Raw genomic sequence first — 20,539 nt, forward strand, 5'->3', positions numbered from 1 at the left:
CTTCAAACTTAGCAGGTGTTATGGTTCACTTGGAAATGTAAGGCAGGTGTGTTAAAGTATCAGAAGTGTCAAGTCTGCCTATACACATTTGGCTTTCACTTGTGCTGCTGTGAAATACAGTAACTAAAAAATCTCCCATGGAACCAGATGTTGAAAGACCAGCAAATGACATCCACATTTATATTCCTCAATTTTATTCTTGTAATTCTTAAAATAGGATTTATACCGGACTGCATCAGAAAAGATATTTGATTTGCTTTAAGTCTAAGTTAACTAACTGGAATAACATAAAATGCTTTTAATCATTTTAAGTTTTAATTATACATTGCTGTTAACATTTTCAGTTTGTTTAAAGGTAAAGTGTGTAATTTTATCATTGTTAAACTAATTTATTCTGTCCCAGCTTAATTTGCAGAGACATCTTTAAGTAATCCATGCTAATTACCCCCCAAAAGTGTAAGCATTGTGGTTCTGTGGTGCTGTCAAAACATTGGCCTGACACTGCAAGTTTTCAGGTACAGTTAAGAAAGGATAAAAAGGATGATTGCATAAAAACTTAAAGTCTGAGCATTGTGAGAGGTTATAACACTGCTGAAAAGACCAGCATTGATGGTCACCAGCTTATGTTGTGTTTTGAGTTCTGGTTCCCCAGCAAGGAATGCTGGTGTTCCACCAGGCTGTTAAACCAACTTAACCAGCTTCATCAGAAAGAACATGTTGGTCAACAAGCTTTACCAGCAAGGTTTAGCTGGTGAAAAGCATGGCCATGCTGGTCTACCAGCTAGATCAGCACCAAACCAGCACTAACTGCCTAGACTAGCGTGGTAATTGCATGCTGGTTAAGCTGGTCTTTTCAGAAGGGAATTGTGTCTTCTTGTTTCTCACTCCTGTTTGTGGATGGTTAAACATAGAGACATCAACACTGATTATCAACGTATAAGTGATGATAGGCAGTTTGGGCATTATACAAAACTGTCCAAAAGCAGCAACAGAAACTTTTAGTGGTGAGGTGTGTCATTAATCAAGGACGCTGGACAGAGGAAGAGGGGGGTGAGAAGGTGAGATGAGATTTGGTGCTCAGGGCTTATTTTCAGCCTCCCTCCTTCAAGCAAAGAATTAATCAAAAGAAAAATATCTCTCAATTGTGTCGGATTCTCTTGGTGTAGCACACCTCCAAAGTGTCTGGCATTTTCATTTTGTTGCATCAGCAGCTGTACCAGCCTTTGACTAATATGCATAGTTTGTGGTAAAAACCTCTTGGAAAACATGTTCTTGTTTAAAGACACACAAATGAAATCATATTTATAGCTCTGAAATATAACTGCACCTCCCACCGCTATACTAACTGTCTGCATTAGCTAAAAAGTTAAATCATTGTTAAAATGAGAGTTTTGTTGTTCCTGTCAAAAAGCTACACTTTGATGCTGCGCTGATTTAGCGCTTTGGGAACAACTTTAGGTGTGACCAGCTGTGAATATGTGTGCAACACGTCAATGAAATTGACTAGAGTTTATAGCCTCTGCTGGTGACATCATTGGATGTACCTGTAGCAGGGCTATAAATACATGCGTCACAGGAGCATCATCAGATCTTTTGTCTTCAGATCATTCTGTGTGTGTTGTGCTTCTTGACTGTCAGAACTTTCTACTTTCCTCTGTTAGGAGTTAGAATTGTTAGGCAGTGCGCAGAAACCTTTCTCTTTCTCTTTTCTTTAAAAAAAAAGAAAAAAGAAGAAAAAGAATGACTGATAAACAAATCACACCAGTTTTGTTTTGTGTGTTTGGGGGAAGAGCATGTTGCTCTTTTGTTGGGGCAGGGTGGGTGCAAGCATTGCGATCTGTTTACAGTCAAAATGCTTCACACTCGTCTCGCTTCCAAGAGCCAGCGCCCACTCTTTCATCGTGGGGCTCTCGCATAGATCTGGCTGAGGAGCGAGAGACGGGTCCGTCCCTATCGCTTGCTCTCTCCCCAGATCCAGCTGAACCTTCTCGTATGCCCCGGTTTCGCCTTCTGGCTTATTTGGTGACGCTATGAATGTAGTTATCACCAGGTTCCAGGAGGTGAAAAGTCACGAGGAAGCCTTCAGGCTATTCCTTCCTCACCGCACTCAGGGGGAGGGGCCGTCGGCCACCCAGCCCCACCCCGGTCCTTCTAGAAGGGAGGCTCAGAAACAAAGCGTGGCGAGTCGTGCTCCCCCTCGTAGAGACTCAGCAGCCCCAAAGCAAGACCTCAGGGCAGTCATTTCTAAGAGGAAAAAACACTGATGGTCTTGCGCCCAGCCTTGTGGGGGTAGCCCCCTCAGGACGGGGCGTGTTCGACCCTCCCGATATCCCCACTAAACCTCTCCATTCCCGCCACCTCTGGTGTTTCGGGAGTTAGAGGCTTCCAGCGAAACGTTGGGTGTACCGTTGCTTCCTGCCTTAGTCATGGACACGGAACACTTGACATCCCCTCAACAGGAAGTGTCAAAATGAATACCCATCTCAGAAAACCTGGCAGCGTGGAAAGTTCTGCCAGGTATTTCTACGTGAGTCCTAAGAACAATAGAAAAGGGCTACAGAATTCAATTTGTTCGCCGTCCTCCGTGTTTCAACGGCGTGGTTTCCACTACTGTGAAACCGGAGCAAGCATTTCTACTGTGGAAAGAACTGCAAAATCTCTTGGTCAAAGGGGCCATAGAACATGTTCCCCTTCCAGAGGAAGAGTCAGGTTATTACAGCAGATACTTCCTGGTTCCCAAGAAGGGTGGGGGGGTTGCATCCGATCTTAGATCTTCGAGGCTTGAATCGCTCAGTCAGGGTGTTCAAGTTCAAGATGCTAACTATCAAGACGGTCTTGTCCCAAATCCAACATCACAATTGGTTGGTCACGATTGATCTCATGGACGCATACTTCCATATAGAAATTCTGCCACAACACAGGAAGTTCCTGAGGTTTGCTTTCGGGGGCGAAGCCTTCCAATATCGGGTTCTTCCATTCAGCCTAGCCCTATCACCCTGCACATTCACGAAATTCATGGATGCAGCACTGGCTCTTTTGCGACTCCGGGACATCCGTATTCTGAATTACATAGACGACTGGCTGATACTAGCACAGTCTCAAGAACTGGCAGTTCAGCACAGGGATATCGTCTTAGCTCATCTGGTTTCTCTGGGTCTGAGACTCAACGTCAAAAAGAGCATTCTCTTTCCCATTCAGGAAATTACCTATCTGGGCGTTGTATGGAATTCAATCACTATGCAGGCACAATTGTCTCCCGCTCGAATTGTGTCTATTCAGAACACCCTGAGCAAAGTCAGACTAGGCCAAGGTTGCACTGTTCGTCAGTATCAACGAATACTAGGTCTCATGGCATCTGCGTCCTCGGTGATCCCTTTGGGCCTTCTGCACATGAGACCATTTCAGTTGTGGCTCAAAGCCATGGGATTTCATCCAAGCGCCAGTCCCCTAAGGCTAATAAGGGTTACGTGCCGCATGTGGTTCAGACCTAGAATGGGGTTCTTTACTTTGGGTCCCATTCTGGGTGTGTCTTGCCGTCACAAGTTGCTAACTACAGACTCCTCCCTGACGGGCTGGGGTGTGGTCTTAAGTGGTCTTCCAGCTCAAGGGGAATGGGAGGGTCATCAGCTCGATTGGCACATCAACTGCCTTGAGTTGATGGCTGTATTACTGGCCCTGAAATACTTCCTCCAGCATTTGAGGGGCTGTCATGTCCTGGTGCGTGTGGACAACACAGCAGCAGTCTCTTACATAAATCATCAAGGAGGTCTATGTTTATGCCAGTTGAGCACTCTGGCATGTCATATTCTCCTTTTTGCCCAGGGCAAGCTCCTGTCAGTCAGGGCAGTTTATATCCCTGGATGCCTGAATTGGGAGCAGATTTGCTGTCCAGACAGAAAATACCAACGGGGGAGTGGAAACTCCACCCCGAGGTAGTGGAACAAATCTGGGTGTGATTTTACAGGGCAGAAGTGGACCTCTTCACCTCTCAACAGACAGCGCAATGTCCCCTCTACTTCTTTCACAGAATGCCCAGAATGAGCCTGTATGCATTTCTCCCGGTTTCTCTGCTCCCAGGAGTCTTTGCCAGAGTTCGCCAGCAAGGGTCTTGCCTCTAACTGATAGCGCAGCGCTGGCCGAACAGGGTATGGTTTTTGGAGATAATGTCTCTCCTCGATGGCTCGCTGTGGCAGGGCAGAGGGTGGGGCCGGGTTGTGATTATACACACCCGGTCCCATATCAGGCTAATTAAGCCTCCTCCTTTCCATCTAAATTACGTTACACTGGTGCCGAATCCCGGGAAGGAGGAGGGATGCCCGTCGCAGAGTCCTCAACACTGCCGTCCACCCAGGGGAGCACCGCTACATCCACCGGGGGAGGGAGTAGACCGACCGCACGGATGCATTGAACTGGATGAGTGGGGACTGGACTCCCCGACCGCCTGGAGCGATGGAGCCGCTGCCAGGGGCGGAGGAGAGCCCTGCCATCCCCCAGAAATGCGGAAGGGTCGAAGGAAGACCGCCGTCCACGATGGGAGGAGGGATATGTCTCCCTGACCGCCTGGAGCTGTAGGGCCGCTGCCAGGGGTGGAGGAGTGTCCACACGAGTCGCCGAGAATGCATCTGACTCCGGTCCTCCCGGAGAGAAGCAGCTGTCGACTCATATTGAACTCATGTTGCACTACACAGATTTTGTCCAATCAAATGCGCTCTAGAATAAAAATGTCCCTTCCCATAGTCAGAATTGTGAAGTTCTGCACTTAGCGTAAGTGTATATTCCTCTAAAAGACATCTCATCGGGGTCATGTGAACATAACAGAGCCTAATTATACATTATAATACTTAACACTGACTAGTCGTTCAAACAACTGACGGCTAGTAGATTATGAAAAATGGTAGTTTTGCACATCCCTAATCTAAAGCCAATTGGCTCTTTGAAGTAAAGGAAGGAGCCCTTCAATATGTCCCACCCAAATTGTCTATTCCACTAGACCAGTGGTTTCCAACCCTGTTCCTGGAGGTCCTCCAATATTGCATATTTTGTATATCTCTCTTTTCTGACACACCCAGCGCAGGACTTGGAGTCTCCCATCAACGAGCTGATGAGTTGAATCAGGTGTGTTTGATTTGGGATATATCCAAAATGTGTGGTGTTGGGGGGCCTCCAGTAACAGGATTAGGAACCACTGCACTAGACATTTTCAATGACCTAAACTAGAACAAAGGAATTACAATTCTACTGCATATATCTGATATTGAAAGAATGATAAAAAAATAAACAATGAGGTGTAATTACCGGATCCTTTAAAAAATTATTTTTGGAGGCAACAGATCAAAGGACATCAAATGTTTACCTGAAGTGACTTATCCAGACGTGTACCATTATCTTGATGACAATGAGTGTGTCTACACAAGACAGGTGATGAAAGTGTATCCCAGTTTACAATTATATCCTGAGACTTGGCTGATTGATACAAAATCACTTACTTATCTTGGCACAGAATGATCCCTATGTACTGCCAGGAGCTTAAAATATCTGTTGATACTGCAGTCCTGTACATTTTCCTTTAACCCTTTAAGCTCTGAGAGTGTTTTAAAGGCTTATAACTCAACAACAAAAAAGTGTTTTGTATTGTTGTAAAGAAACGTATTTTTTTTTTAATGATATAGATTAATATAAATTCTGAGTTGTATTCCTAAAGAAATTGAAGAATCACAAGAAAACTTAAGTGAAAAATCTTATTTTTTCTAATTTTACCGTATATGGGTGTAAATAAGGTGGCTCAGAAAAACTGTTTGTTACCAATGCTTGTTCTATATCATATCAACTGTAACTGAGAAACATTTTGTGTTGATTGAAAACGAAAACGCAATCAAAGATTTTAGCATTACAAAAATAATTTATTCTAGTGTACAACATCTCCAAACAAATATAACATAATAATTGTAAATAGGAACTAATGTAAACACATGCAAAATTCAAAAACACATGCAAACAGAAAAATTGCATAGCATAAAGACTTTCGATTTTAGTAATGAGATTTCACAGAATGAGTGTCATTTGCATCAATGAGTCTGCATCATGTGTCATGTACTTAGAGCCATCTCTTGGTGGCCATATGTAACAGTCACCAATCACATGTCTCTCTGCCCAAATATGGATGATTTTTGCACTGATGTGAACCCAATCCTAGCATTCCATGATGCTACATAATGTTTGATGACGTCATCTGATCCAGGAAAGCTAACGTGTTTTCAGCCAGATTGCAAGATGCCAGATGCTGTGTGGATCTATACATCCGATTAACTTGTGTGTGAGCTGGTTTGAAAGATAATCGCTCTTCTAAGTAATAATGTGATATTTATACTTAGTTATAAGTGAAATGTGGCATATAAGCAACACCTGTTCACATGAAACATAAATGTAATTGATGTCATTTAAAGACATATACTTATCTATTCCTCACAATAATTTATATCTGTGAGTAAAACATATAGGCTTGTTGTATTCTACTCTTTGGGAGTTTTCCAACATCATAATACACATGGCTATTTGGTGAGTTTGATGTTTTTCCTGATTGCTAATATGTACAAAACTGAACACGGAACAATATAAAATGTATAAATGATCAAAACACAATGCTTCTGATTTATCTGCAAATTTCAAAGCACTCATTCAGTTGTGGACATAATGCCTACATGCATTGTAAACTTATGATTCTAAGCTTAAAACGATGCCTATTTTGTGTTGTCAAGAATGTAGTTATTCATATTTTTGAAACTGAGAAAATCAACTAAAACAATAACAAGCAACAAAATACATTTTATTTGTGTTTGTGTAAATATATCTTAAATTGACAAAGCCATCTGATTACAAATAAGCTGGTATACAGTACACAGTCATCATATAAAGATTTCCCACAAACTCCTCTGCTGTCTCTGATAACATGCAAGTTTAATGTCTGTTTTACAAATTCACCTATAAACATATTTTTATTTCTTAAAATCACAAAAACCTCCACAACAATAACAGTAGAACCACAATACACATTTATATAATTGCCGGTAAGACACATTGACAGAAAGGCCAATGGATTTCCTCCCCACTGTTTTTCCTATTGTCTATGTAAAATATACAGCAATTATGTGCCACATTATGTTTGTCTTCTGGGTTCCTCTCATCATATCCTGGAGTGTTGCCTAATGAGTTTCTTGCTTGGATTCTAGCACTGTGCCATCTATAATATGTAAGAGAATAATTCATTTCACATGCTTGTTTTTTGTATACAGTGTTCTATACATTCTTCACAAAATGTCTTGTAATATCACCTGCCATTCACATTAAAATCGTGTCTAAAAACACCAATGGCTTTCCTTCCCTTCACCTGAATACCATCAAGTTCTCCTGAGCTAATCTTCATTTCAAACATTCAGCATAAAGTACAAAGAGATATTCTACCATGTTGAATATATGCTCAAATGAAAAGTTTACCCCAAAGGGGTTTCTTAATACTCTTACTACTCCTATCTGTTAGCGGGAAATCGAGTGAGATACGATGCTGACCAAGCAAACAAGATGCAATTAACATTTCAGGCATCATTTTAGCCTATAGAAGTTTGATGCATACTGTATATGATGCAAAGGGTTCTTCTATAGGCTATATTGTGTCTCATATAAAATATTCTTTCTTGCTCTCATCCATGGCATCCTGCAGTGCTGGGTCTCTACGAAGAGCAGCATCCGCTGTTTCTGCAAACTCTGTCCCCTTGGCCTCGTTGGTATTATATGTGCCCTTGTGCTGGTACATGTATCGCAAAATGATGGCAAGGAGTAGGAGTAGGACCAGCACCACCACAGCGATGACAACTAAAGCACAGACAGAGAGTAAAGTTACATTTGAAGATTTAAATATAACCTATGGGCAGGAGTTATACAAAAAGACTGAACTCACAGAGGTGAAGTCTGTTTATTGTATGGGCATTCACTGCAATATAATTGGTAACATGGGGATGGGGGTGGGGGGTGACCATGTGTCCTTTTCAATGGAATTTTTCAGACCTTAAAAAAGCTGGGATTTAACCCTTGTGCATCAATAAAAAAAGTTACTCAGCGGTCCTTCGAGTACAAAAATGTCCACGTCAAAAAACTGCCATAATAATATTATATATTAATATTATTTTCCACTTTCAATTAGTTAATTTTTTAGTGAGAGTAAACCAGACCGAACTCCAGGCACAGTTCGCTGACAGAGAACACCTGCAGGTCCCCTACCCTCTTGATGGAGGTGAGCTCCATCAGGAGGGCGGTCTTTAACTCAGACTCAAGGGGCTCGAAGGGAGATCCCCAAAGGCCCCTAAGGACCAATGCTGAGGTGGTCTCATATGTATCAACCCGAGTGGTGTAACCGTTGCTGAGGATGCCAAATGCCCCAGGAGAGGATTTCAGTGGGACCATTGCATTCTGTCTGAGTGTACGCAGACAGTTCAGCACTGGCTGCGCGCACTCGTTGGTGAGGCACGCTGTCATTGAGACCTTGTCTAACTCTATATGTCTACTCTATATCTCTATATCTATATGTAGAGATTCCTACCAGGGAACACACATACTTATAAAACGTATACTTTAAATGCACTGTATATTGCTTGCGTCTGCCAAATACATTAATGTAATTGTAAATGTTCAAGGAATTTTAGGAATATTGTGGGGTATTTTGAAGCTTGAGAGCTGTTACAAACTTACCTCCAACTATGGCCGTGAAGTAGCGATCAACTGATCCCTCTAAAGATAAAAAGAAAATATTTTAATAAAGGAAAAAAAAATGTGTATCAACAAAACAGCACATAACCTTTCACCCGGTCCACCTTTATAGATTTAATATGACTGTACTGGCCATGATGAGCAATAAATGCTTTATAATTGTTACTGATTGGATTAAGCTCAGTTATATTTTGGTAAGCATATCTAATAAAATAGGTAATTAAGTATTACTTAAGCAATCACAACATAAGGATATATAAACAGTAGCATATGTGAGGCAAGTAAAATGAAGAAAAATCTGTCTTTACACTTGTGCTTGTACTGTTGTGATTATGCTCTTTATTATTTGATTGGTCTTGCTTTTGTGCAATATGTCTTCTAGTTTTGTGTACTATTGGATGTTATCTAAATGATTAGAGATAGGAATTGTTTCCAGGATTCACATAACACTACAACATGACTCTTCCACACCTCACTGATCCTTCACAAAACATCTTCTGTGTGCTTGTTTCCTGTGTTGTTATAACACATGTGAATCTTTCATGACATTTTGTTTTATAGGCAGCTGTCTCCCTGCTGCTTTGCAGTAAGACTCATTTTCTCTGTCACCATGGGGACAAAAACCTCGTTAAAGAAAGTGGTTGAAGATAATCATGAATTATGACAAAGGCAACATCTGTCGCCTTCACTTGACTTTCACTGAAGGACAGGCTCATCAAATATGATGCTTTGAAAATGGAGATGCTCTAGTAAGACCCCCAAACTACTTTTAAATAGAGAGGAAAATGCAGATTTGACCAAACAGATGCCCCCAAATAATGAACAATTACGCTTCCTCATTAGTGTCTAATAATGTGTTCCATTGTGATTAAAAGCTCATTGTGATTCAGTGTTTACAGTGTAATTATATTTAGAGTAATAAAGTAGACATGGGACATTGACATTTGTGCAGTGTGAAGGGCATTAGGGTGTATTTGCAGGTAGATTATGCACTCATGCAATCTTTAATATTTTCTCATATGTCTACATAACTCAGCAATTAGGTGTCCTTTAGAAAGGGTGGGGCAATGTAGGGGGAAAAAATAAGTAAAAAAAGAAGCCAGTGAATTATTTATAAATCAATCAAGTGCTCCCAGCTCTACCAAGCCAAATGACAGAAAAGGTTTTCTTCCCATGGACCTTTACAGTGTCTCACCCTCATAACTTTATACAAATTTGGAAAACTCTCACTGAAATGTATTGCTTATTTAGAACAGAGTCTGGTCTTTGTTTCACAGTGTTACACAGACGCTATTCTTGTACTGAGAGCAGTAATCAATATAGCTATACAGCTAAACAGATTTGCAACCTCAAAATTGTCCATGACCCTAAGAGGAGAGAAGTCAGTTTGTAACTAGACCTACAACATAATGAAAAGGTAGTAGATCTTAAGGCCTGGGTATACGTTTATCTGCGCACCTGATCTGATCGCGACTGATTAACCACGTTTTGGACGCGAGCGAACACAAAAGCGTTTGATGCATGCACGCTATGTGTCACGAACGCCGGGGAAGATTCCACAATCGGCCACCGGAGGTCTCTCTCACCTGAATACTAACATTGGACTACAATTCCCTAATGCCCGCTTACCTGGTCTGATTACCCCACAGCTGTTCCATATCATCACACCATTTAAGCCCTGTCTGTTAGTTCACTCATTGTGAAGTCTTGTTTGCCCCGGCTACATTTCTGAGCGTTTTGATTATCCCCTGTATTGCCTTTTCTGTGTTTTGACCTTGCCTTGGATTACCACATTACGATCACTTGCTGCATGTCTATGACTCTGCCTGGAATACTACTACTGCTGTTTTGCTGCCTGCCCCGAACCTCTGCCCGTTTACCCTGTTTCGGCTCTTAATTTTAACACATTGAGTAGGTTTGCATGCACAACAATCACAAAACAGCTCATTTCCAAAAAACAAACAAAAGACAAATGTAAGAAACCCACCTTTGCATGGAATTTGATGGTTAGAAAGCGGTAATAGGGTTTACATGCAACACGTAATTGGGATAATTGCCAAAAGCTTTTGTGCTGATCAGTTTTTGCTTAACTGTTTTATGACTATACACCAATAAAGGAACGTTGTTTATGTTGTTTACTCAACCTAAATGTTGTTGGCTTAATTAGCCATTATTAAGATTAACTGGTGGAAAAACATGAATGTAAACACACTCATTGAGAGGCATCTTTATTTAAATGGGTTGGAGAATAGTTTGTGTTGTGCACTCTGAGTTCTGAGTACTCAGTATTCAGTTATGTTGTGCTAATCAATAAGACTAATCAATCATCTTGGACATACACTGACACCTAGTGTCTTGGATGCAGCATCATCATTCAAATGCAATAGTTTTCAGTTACCTTTAACTTAGGATATTACTATCTTACTTAGGATTTAAATGTATGACATATGGAGTTTAAAGTGTGGGATGGGGAGACTTGAACTTTTAGGCTAAAAAAGAAGCCTGATATAAAAAATACTCTTATCCTACAGCAGAAATGCACAGTATGGTGGATGTTAAGCCTGGTTATATAAGATCTTTCAAAGTCACACTCAGTGCAGAGCCACAGCACCCCGGGAAGGATAAATCTCTGCTAAATCTGCCATGCAAACACGAGCCTGTCTCGCCTGGAGGCGTCCCCTCGTTAGCCTCGTTAGTGAAATCCACCAGCCACTGTGACATGGAGGACATCTGTGCTGTGTGGCCAGATCTAAAGGCCAAAGGCATCCCACCCTCCGTTCCTCTTTCTCTCTCACACTTCTGTCACACACACCCAGGGTAGAGCAAACCCAGCAGCAAGACATTTGGTTTCATCACCTTCCCAGGAGTGGAGCTTATCTTGCCCAAAGCTGGCTTTTGAAGCGCATTGGTAATTGTCTCCCGATAAGACGGAGAGCAAAAACGAGGAGCCAAAATGAATTCCAGCCCCCTCTGTTCTTGGGTGGGAAAAGCGTTAAGCTGATAATTTTCCAGTTTGATTAATGCAAATTTCTCATTGTCGCTCTGCACAGTGCCTAAACTCTAAATCCCTCCAAATTTCAGCAAACTGGATAACTACCAAAGCAATGGCATTTAGCTCTGATCTTTACATTTTATTCTGGAGACATGCAATGTTCTGGCTCTCCTCTGTTTGCCTCACAAACATAACTAGGTTATGAGTTTGCTGCTCAGCTCAACACATCACAATCACAAAATTGTGACCACAAAATTTGCTAGTACATATAAAATACCTGTCAAAAGTTGGCCACACACAACAGAATTTGTATTTCATGATCTTAAAACATTTTCATGCCCACGCTTAAAGGGGCACTCAGTAAGTTTTTGTTCATGTCGTCTTAGACTTACTTTGACAGCTGTGATGCAGCATCATTCAAACACTATAGTTTTCAGTTACAGATGACAATGTTAAAATGAACCATTCACAGTCAGCCATTATTCATTTAATCCATGAGTGAAAGTGTCCAATAACAGGATGGTTACTGAGATTAAGCGAGTACTATTCGGCTGGTTTTGTGATTCTAACATGGCAGCCCCCATGAGAGGACCCTCTCTATGTAGATTAAAACAGCACAGTTGTCATGATTTTATACAAATGTTTCAAAACTACAATTAATTTCTTAAGAAGCACAGCATTTGTAATGAGGAAAACCTTTATGAGTGCACCTTTAAATGCTTGAAATTAAGTATAAATTGTGCTAACATATGCATTTCTTTTTTTCTCCCCTATTCTCCCCAATTTGGAATGCCCAATTCCCACCATGTACTAGGTCCTCGTGGTGGCACAGTTAATCACAGATTCAGTAAATCCGCACATTTTATCACATGGCTCCCTGTGCATGACACCGCGGAGACTCACAGCATGTGGAGGCTCATGCTATTCTCCACAATCCACACGCAAATTACTAGGGATGCACCGAAATTTCGGCCGCCGAAAAGTTTCGGCCGAAAATGGCACTTTCGGCACTTTCGGTTTTCGGCCGAAAGAGAAAAAAGGCCGAAAATATGAGCCGAAAATATGAGCCGAAAATATATACCTCCTCGCTCCGCCCCTCAGTGCTCAGATTTCAATCTGGATCGATGTAGCCCTTATCACAGCTGTTAGATAATTCCACAACGGCGCTACCAAACAAAGGCGATCATGTCAGCGGTGTGGAAATTCTTCAAAGTTTCTGATAAGGACATCAAATTTGCGATCTGCAGTGTTTGTCACAACAGAAAAATGTCACAACTAGCGCAGCTACACCACAACTTGAGACGTATTTATATCTGAACTATGCCAGAAGCTACAATCCCCTTGACTACGGGCGCATAAACAAACACCGCTTTCCTTTGCTTGCGCGGATTGCGCACAGGTATTTATCTGCCCAAGCACCAGCACAGAGAGTGAGAGACTGTTCAGTGCAGCATCTCATGTTCTTGATGAGCTTTCTGAAAGGAGAGACTGTCAGAAAGTTTAGCAAATTTTGTTCTTGAAGAGAAACCTGTCACTTGTACTTAAATAGAAAGCGGTCCAATATGATGTGTATAGCAATTACATTACACTTGTTCTTCACTTGAGGATACATCTGTCGTTTACAGTTGAGGTTGGATTTAGTTCAATTACTGCTGTTTTGCACAATCATTTTCACTTAAAGTGTACATACGTTTACATAAACAGAATATAGCACTGATCTATATATATAATTATATATTATAGTTATAGATCAGTGGAATAGAGGCCATTCTGTGTTCTGCCTGTTGTTTTAATTAAAATTACTGTTGCATAACTCTTTGAAAGATGCTAGCTAAGTTCATTACTTGACTGTTGTTGTGCATATAATAGTTTTCTAAAACTTTACATTATTTGGATAATTGTTAATAAAATCTGTAAAATTAGATTTTTACAGAACTGAAAGAAGAATAATATTTAATATAGTTTTAATATATTTTTTGTCCAATTTTGTTGTGCTACTTTCAATAAAAGTGTGATTTATTTTATTGGTTTGTAGTTTTTCAATTCAGATTAATTAAATTCATGAAATTAATGAAAAAGTATCAAATTAATACAATTATACACAACATTTTTTTTTTTTTAAATAGGTAAAAATTTCGGTTTCGGTTTTCGGCCAAGTGCATCCTGGATTTTCGGTTTCGGCCCAGAATTTTCATTTCGGTGCATCCCTACAAATTACCATGTTCCCCATTGAGAGTGAGAACCACTAATTGTGACCACGAGGAGGTTACCCCATGTGACTCGATCCTTCCTAGCAACCGGTCCAATTTGGCTGCTTAGGAGACCCGAGTCACTTGGCACACCATGGATTCAAACTCGTGACTCCAGGGGTGGTAGTCCGCATCAATACTCGCTGAGCTACATAGGCATTGCTTTACAAAACTAAAACGTAATTTTTTTTAACGGATAAGTTCAAAAAAGTATGCAACAAGTGCCAGGCATACATGGAAACATCTTCAATACTGTTTAAAAACCACTCCAAGATTCTCCTCATGAAGTTTGTTGAGAGAATACTATGAGTGTGCAGAGCTACAATCTAGGCAATATACACTTTGAAGTTAAAACGTAAGATAGTTTTGATTTGTTGATTGTTTTGGTTACAACATAATTCCCATATAATTTGTGTTATTTAATAGTTTTAACAAGACTGATCACACTGTGAATCAGTGGCGGCTGGTGATAATTATTTGGGGGCGCTTTTTTGTTTGCGAAAATAAATACAAAGCAATACCAAAAAGCATGTTGACTACTTGAACATAAATTTTGCTCTCCTTTCTTTCTGGCCAGAAAATTTCTCAATGACTCTCTGATTAAAGTGAGTCATCTCAGTAAAAAGTCTCTTTTCCATGGAGAGCAATGCCAGTGCATTCAGCCTCTCCTGGGTCATGGTGTTTCTGAAAAGAGTTTTTATTCTTTTCAAGGTTGAGAAGCACCTCTCAGCTTCAGCCGTGGTCATGGGTGTGGTAATGAGAATGTGTGTAAATGTAAGGTAGTAACCTGGAGTAGGCCACTAGTTGTCACAGTTGCAATGAATTTCAAAGACACGTTTAGACACGCCATTTGAGTTTTTGTCCCATACAAGACAGTAGTTGGTGGCTTCATATTTCATTTGATCATTTATTTTTATGTAGCCAATTTATTATTTTTGGGATGCTGTTGTATAATATTAAAATTATGATTTTTGTAAGGATTTATACCAAACAAAATTTTTTTTCTTGAGTCTGTAGAATATGATATGTGGGCAGGACATCTCTGCAGCACAACAATAATGTAAAATGGTATTTTGACTAATTTCTATAACAAACTCACGTCTGCTGCAATCATTTCACCCTCCTTAAATCTGAGCGCCCGGTGCCTCTTTATTGGCCGAAAACCACTGCTTTCCTCACCAATGGTGTGGAGAGAGTTTCCTTTTGTTCTTCCAGCGAACGCCTTGTGAAAGGGTTTTTTTGTTTGGCAGAGTTTGGTTTAACTGCTGCCATTATCTCTGCGAAAGTGATCAGCCTAGCAAAGTTTTGGCGGAGTCGCCTGCGCACTCGCAGTAGTGGCCAAGAGCGTAAATTTGAATGACAGGTGATGAGAACCAATCAGATTGGATAAAATAACATGTATCCAATTCTGATTCGCCAGGGACGCAGCGACCTGCGCCCGGAGGAGAATCTTTAAGAAACCAATTAGAGACCAGCTTCAGGTCACATGCTGCCCGAAAATTGAAGGACTCAGATAGACATCCATTTGTCCGGTGTCCCTCGCCCATAAAACCATATGAAACATATTGAAAAACATAGAAACTAGTTAACAGATTAAAGCCAGTTTTTATTAAATGCTGAGGCTCTTACTACCAGCCTGCACATTGTATGAGTAAACAATTGTATTTTTAATTTTTATTTCATTTTTATATAATTTTTTTATTCATGTATATTTCTGGAATTTTTATGGGGCAGTGCCCCTGCGCCCTCTATTGACAAGCCGCCACTGCTGTGAATTCAGCAACAGCACCTGTTGTCAAATGTTCTGCAGCTGAAAGTGTTGTTGGGGTAAAATGTCCACAGGGTGGTGCCAAAAGGGAGTTCTATTATTTGTTGTTAATGGCATGTTACATAAAAAGCAACAGCAATTCTACAAAAATTCAACAGAAATGCAAATTATACCAACCATACACCGTAACCCAAACTCCAACTTTAAACCTTTCCCTGTGGTTCTGTCAGTAGAACCACAGGGAAAGTTAACCCATTTGAAGTCATGCTAAAATGTCTGATGGGGGATTTTGCTTGTTAGTAATTTGACAGTATGTAGGTAGTATACAACTGTCTAACTGCAGCATAAAGATCGACCGATAATCAGATTTTCAAATATTTGTTCATATATCGGATATTTTTTCATGAATCGGATCATTTTTGTAATATCGGATCCACCGATAACTGCCGCCATCTAGCAGGATTTTCTGAAATTGCACACAAGATGGCTATTGCAGAAGTGTGTGTGAGAGGAAACATTGCTGGGGGTTGTCCACTGATAATGTAACCTGCATTTGAATTGCTTGAATTAATACATTTTATTTAAAATAACGGCTATTCATGCTCTAGTGAGAGCTCTAGTGTTACATAAATGCTTGACGTGTAGCTTAAGTGCTTAGAATCGGAGACAAACAACACACGTAAAGACAAATCCTGCAAAGTCCTAAAGATGTAACATTACTTCACATTACTTAACTCAAAGAGCCTTGGATGAGAGCATGTTGGAAATATGACGATTCAGTTTAATTCTTTGTTGGCTTTATTAATTAGTTGCCATTCAGGTTGATGCTCATTTTCCATTGGAATGACTGGGTGTATGCCAGAATGTTTAACAAGATCCACTTGTTTAAAATCCCCTAAATTATATTAACTATTAAAATGTATTTAGATATGAATCATCATCTACACGATTACAGCTCTCTGGATATACATTATTTCTTGACACTGTTCGAGTAAAGGTTTTGTGTAAAGGCATAGACATTCATGGGGCAAAATACTTGTGCCACAATAAACGTGTCTTAAATAGCTTTGTGTCGGGTGACAATGAGAGCATTGATAAGATTTGCATGTCATTTGCTTCAAGATAAGCTGCAGATGTGCAGCTTAAAGTAAAGCTAAAAATGTCAGCTCTGTCAGCAAGTGTTTCGTGAGGCAGCTGCTATAATCTAGAGACCGATGAAACATTCCTAATAATTCGAATGCCATTCCGGATGGACTCTGTAGTCACAGAGATGCATTTAATGGTTTTTCACTTTCCTGAGAATGAGAATGAAAATCAGAGGTTTTTCAATTATTTTGCCTATTATTATTGTTGTTATAAATATAAATTATAAAACGATATAATAACTTTCTCTGTAAATTAAAGATGAAGTTAAAAACAAATAATCAAAAAATCGGTTCTGCATATTGGTTATCGTATATTTAAACATTCAATTAATCGTTATCGTACTGGTTTAAAAATAAATACAATCAATATCTCTACTGCAGCTCAAAGTAATTATTTCCACCTATAATTTGCCTCCAGAACTTTGTATGTCTTTCTATACAGTTAGTTGACTCTGCTATTCCACTCGATTTCACTACGGTAAAAAGAACCACAAAAGGCCCATTTCTCAACTTGGCATGCACTCACCAAACTCTACTGTCAAAACAGCAGAGACGGAGGTCCTTGTCTGATCTGTGAGGTGATGAAGTGTCAGGGGAGGCCTTCATGTTTCATGTAGAGATAAGCTCAAGAATTAACAGCTTCTCTGATGTCTGTCAGGAAAGCACTCAACTGTGGCCAACTGCCTGTGCCAAACTGAGAGTGAAAACAGCCACTAAATGCCTGGCTAAACTCTCTTATAGACACACCTTCCCTTTTGCTCTTGCCACTTTCTTCTCTCAGCTGTTGTTTATTATTCATCAACCAATTAAGAGAAATGGAAAGATACAGGTGCACTAGAAAACTGGAAGTCAGGAAGTCTTTTTTTGCTTGTTTTTTGATTTTTGAGTAAGTATTTTGTAGTATGTAAATAAAATAAAAATAAATATAATGGAATGGAAACATATTCCCAGGATGTACAGGATACACTCTAAGAGAGTGGGAAACTGTTTTATTCCAATAGCGATTAGGATGTTAAACTTGCAGAATAAATAGTGGAAGTAGGGTAGTTTGGGTTTTTTATTGTTTATTGCATTTCTTTTATAATATGTGGTGTGTTTTGTGATTGCGATCATTGTATGTTTTTGTATTTATGGTGTCTTCTCCTCACTGTATCACATCCTGAACAGCTGAAATCGACTTGCGGTAACACTTTCTATGAAGCCCATATTTACAATGCATTGTAAAGGCACATGCCCATACACTCAACGTCCCTTACCACTTTGGCCACTGCGGGCAGTGTTTTGAATTTTGGTATGCACAGATTTGTTTTTAAAGAAAAGTCAACCTACTGTTTCCAATTTCACTATAAGGTCAAAAAATTGTGAAGAGACCACAAAGCTATGGCATATTCCCCTTCTATATTCGCCTCAGCTTCTATTAACACTTCAACAAACCAAACCAAACAAAATTCATTTGATACATTTATCATTGGTTCTCCAGTCAAAGTGAGGAAGGCTATGGTCAATACATTGATAGCCAATTGACTTATATACAGTAGCATCCTGTTAAAATTACTATAAGTTTTTACACTATTTTACGTTTGTTGTGCCCTTTAGAAAAGACAAGAATGAGAATTCATCCCAGCAGTCCTTTAGGTAACAATCTGACAAAGTTATATATTTGAAGAGAGAGATGTTTAAAATACAACTGACTGACCTGCTCTCTTCACATTAATGTGCCTTATATATAAAGCTCAGAAATGATGTGCAAACCCCTTATCAGGCTTGGGAGAAAATATTGATGAGCAAGTTATTTACTAGGTTTGCAATGCACAATCCCACTTCAAGAAAGGCCTCAAAACAGCCTTGAGTACATGTACTGTAAGACCATCGTAAATCTCACATTTACTGGTCTGGAGCTCTTCTGCAATTCTTTTACACCACCAAGGCTATTCAGACCTTTAAATCCTCCTCTTAAACAGATTTTACGATAGCCATTTCTTTCAGATTTGAGAGAAATAGTCATTGTATTTTTGCACTGTATTGTAGGTTATGTGATTACCTTGTTAGATCAGATCAGAATGTTGATACTTGTATGGACAATTCTCCCAAACAATCAGAAAATTATGATAAACTGTTTTATAAAATAATATGCTTTAAACCATTGGCTTACAAGCTGAACATTCGACTAACAGATGTCTTATTTCAAGGAAATTAACTAAAATAGGTCTGTTAATCGGTTAAAAGTTTATAGTAATTATAAATTAATTACATATGATGATTAATTAGTGTAATTTATCACAGCTAATCACAGATATCAATATTTTCTGAAAAGAGACACTAGGAGTGGTGGTGGCGTAGTGGACTAAAGCACATAACTGGTAATCAGAAGATCACTGGTTTCATCCCCACAGCCATCACCATTGTGAGCAAGACACTTAATCCAAGTTGCTCCGGGGGGATTGTCCCTGTAATAAGTGCACTGTAAGTTGCTTTGGATAAAAGCATCTGCCAAATGCATAAATGTAAATGTAAATATAATAAATGTAATAACTGAGATAATTTAAAGCTATTGCATTATTGCGGGTGATGAGTAAAGCACTAATTAGACCATAAAAGTACATGAGCCTATCACTGGCCTACAGTCCACAGCGATCCATTTTATAACTGAGTTCATCAATCAGTCTGAGCTATACTTACAGTAAGAGATGTTCTCACAGGACGTGTTCTTGCATTGCATTAAACGGATGCTTTTGGTGCATCTCACTGTGGTGGCATATTTGGTTTTCAGTATCTCTAGCCATAAACGTCGAGTTTATAGGACGCTGTGTCAAGTTAAATGTACAGCTGTGGTCAAAAGTATTGGTTCATGAGTTTTAAAGGCTTTTATTGCCAAAAACCTTCAATATATGCAAAGAGTCAATATTTACAGTGTTGACCCTTGTTCTTCATAACCTCTGTAATTCACTCTTATGCAGGATATCAGTGTTTGGGCCAAATCCTGACTGATGGCGATCCATTCTTGCCTTATTAGAACTCGTAGTTGATCACAATTTGTGGGCTTCTGCTTAGCCACTCGCCATTTGAGGATTGACCACAGGTTCTCAATGGGATTAAGATCTGGGTATTTGCCTGGCCACAGATCCAAAATTTCAATGTAATGATCTCCAAGCCACTTCATTATCACTCTTGCCTTGTTGCATGGTGCTCCATCATGCTGGAAAATGCACAGATCATCACCAAATTGCTCTTGGATCGTTGGAAGAAGTTGCTCTTGCAGGACGTTTTGATACCATTCTTTCCATGGCTGTGTTTTTGGGCAGAATTGTGAGAGAGCCCACTCCCTGTGATGAAGAGCAACCCCACACATGGATGGTCTCAGGATGCTTCACTGTTGGCACGACACAGGACTCATGGCAGCGTTCACCATTTCTTCTCCGGACTATCAATTTTCCAGATGTCCCAAACAGTCGAAAGGGGGCTTCATCAGAGAAAATAACTTTGCTGTCCAATCCTTGTACTTCCTGCAGAATTTCAGTCTGTCCTTGATGTTTTTCTTGGAGAGAAGTTCTTTGCTGCCCCTCTTGACACCAAGCCGTTGTCCAAAAGTCTTCGCCTCACTGTGCATGCAGATGCGCTCACACCAACC

The 20,539-nt window shown here is 39.9% G+C and overlaps 1 protein-coding gene across 1 annotated transcript in view; it reads right to left on the reverse strand.

Annotated features, from left to right (window-relative positions):
• Positions 1-5,889: 5,889 nt before the first annotated feature.
• The window catches only part of LOC127655059 (contactin-associated protein-like 5), a 169,187-nt gene continuing 154,537 nt past the window's right edge, over positions 5,890-20,539 (reverse strand). The window contains exon 24 of the mRNA XM_052142656.1: positions 5,890-7,866. Coding sequence (XP_051998616.1) covers positions 7,670-7,866 — 197 coding nt within the window. The 3' untranslated portion in view covers positions 5,890-7,669. The remainder of the gene's footprint in view (positions 7,867-20,539) is intronic.

The sequence above is a fragment of the Xyrauchen texanus genome, chromosome 14 (assembly GCF_025860055.1).
Source record: "Xyrauchen texanus isolate HMW12.3.18 chromosome 14, RBS_HiC_50CHRs, whole genome shotgun sequence".
In the NCBI taxonomy this organism is placed as follows: domain Eukaryota; kingdom Metazoa; phylum Chordata; class Actinopteri; order Cypriniformes; family Catostomidae; genus Xyrauchen; species Xyrauchen texanus.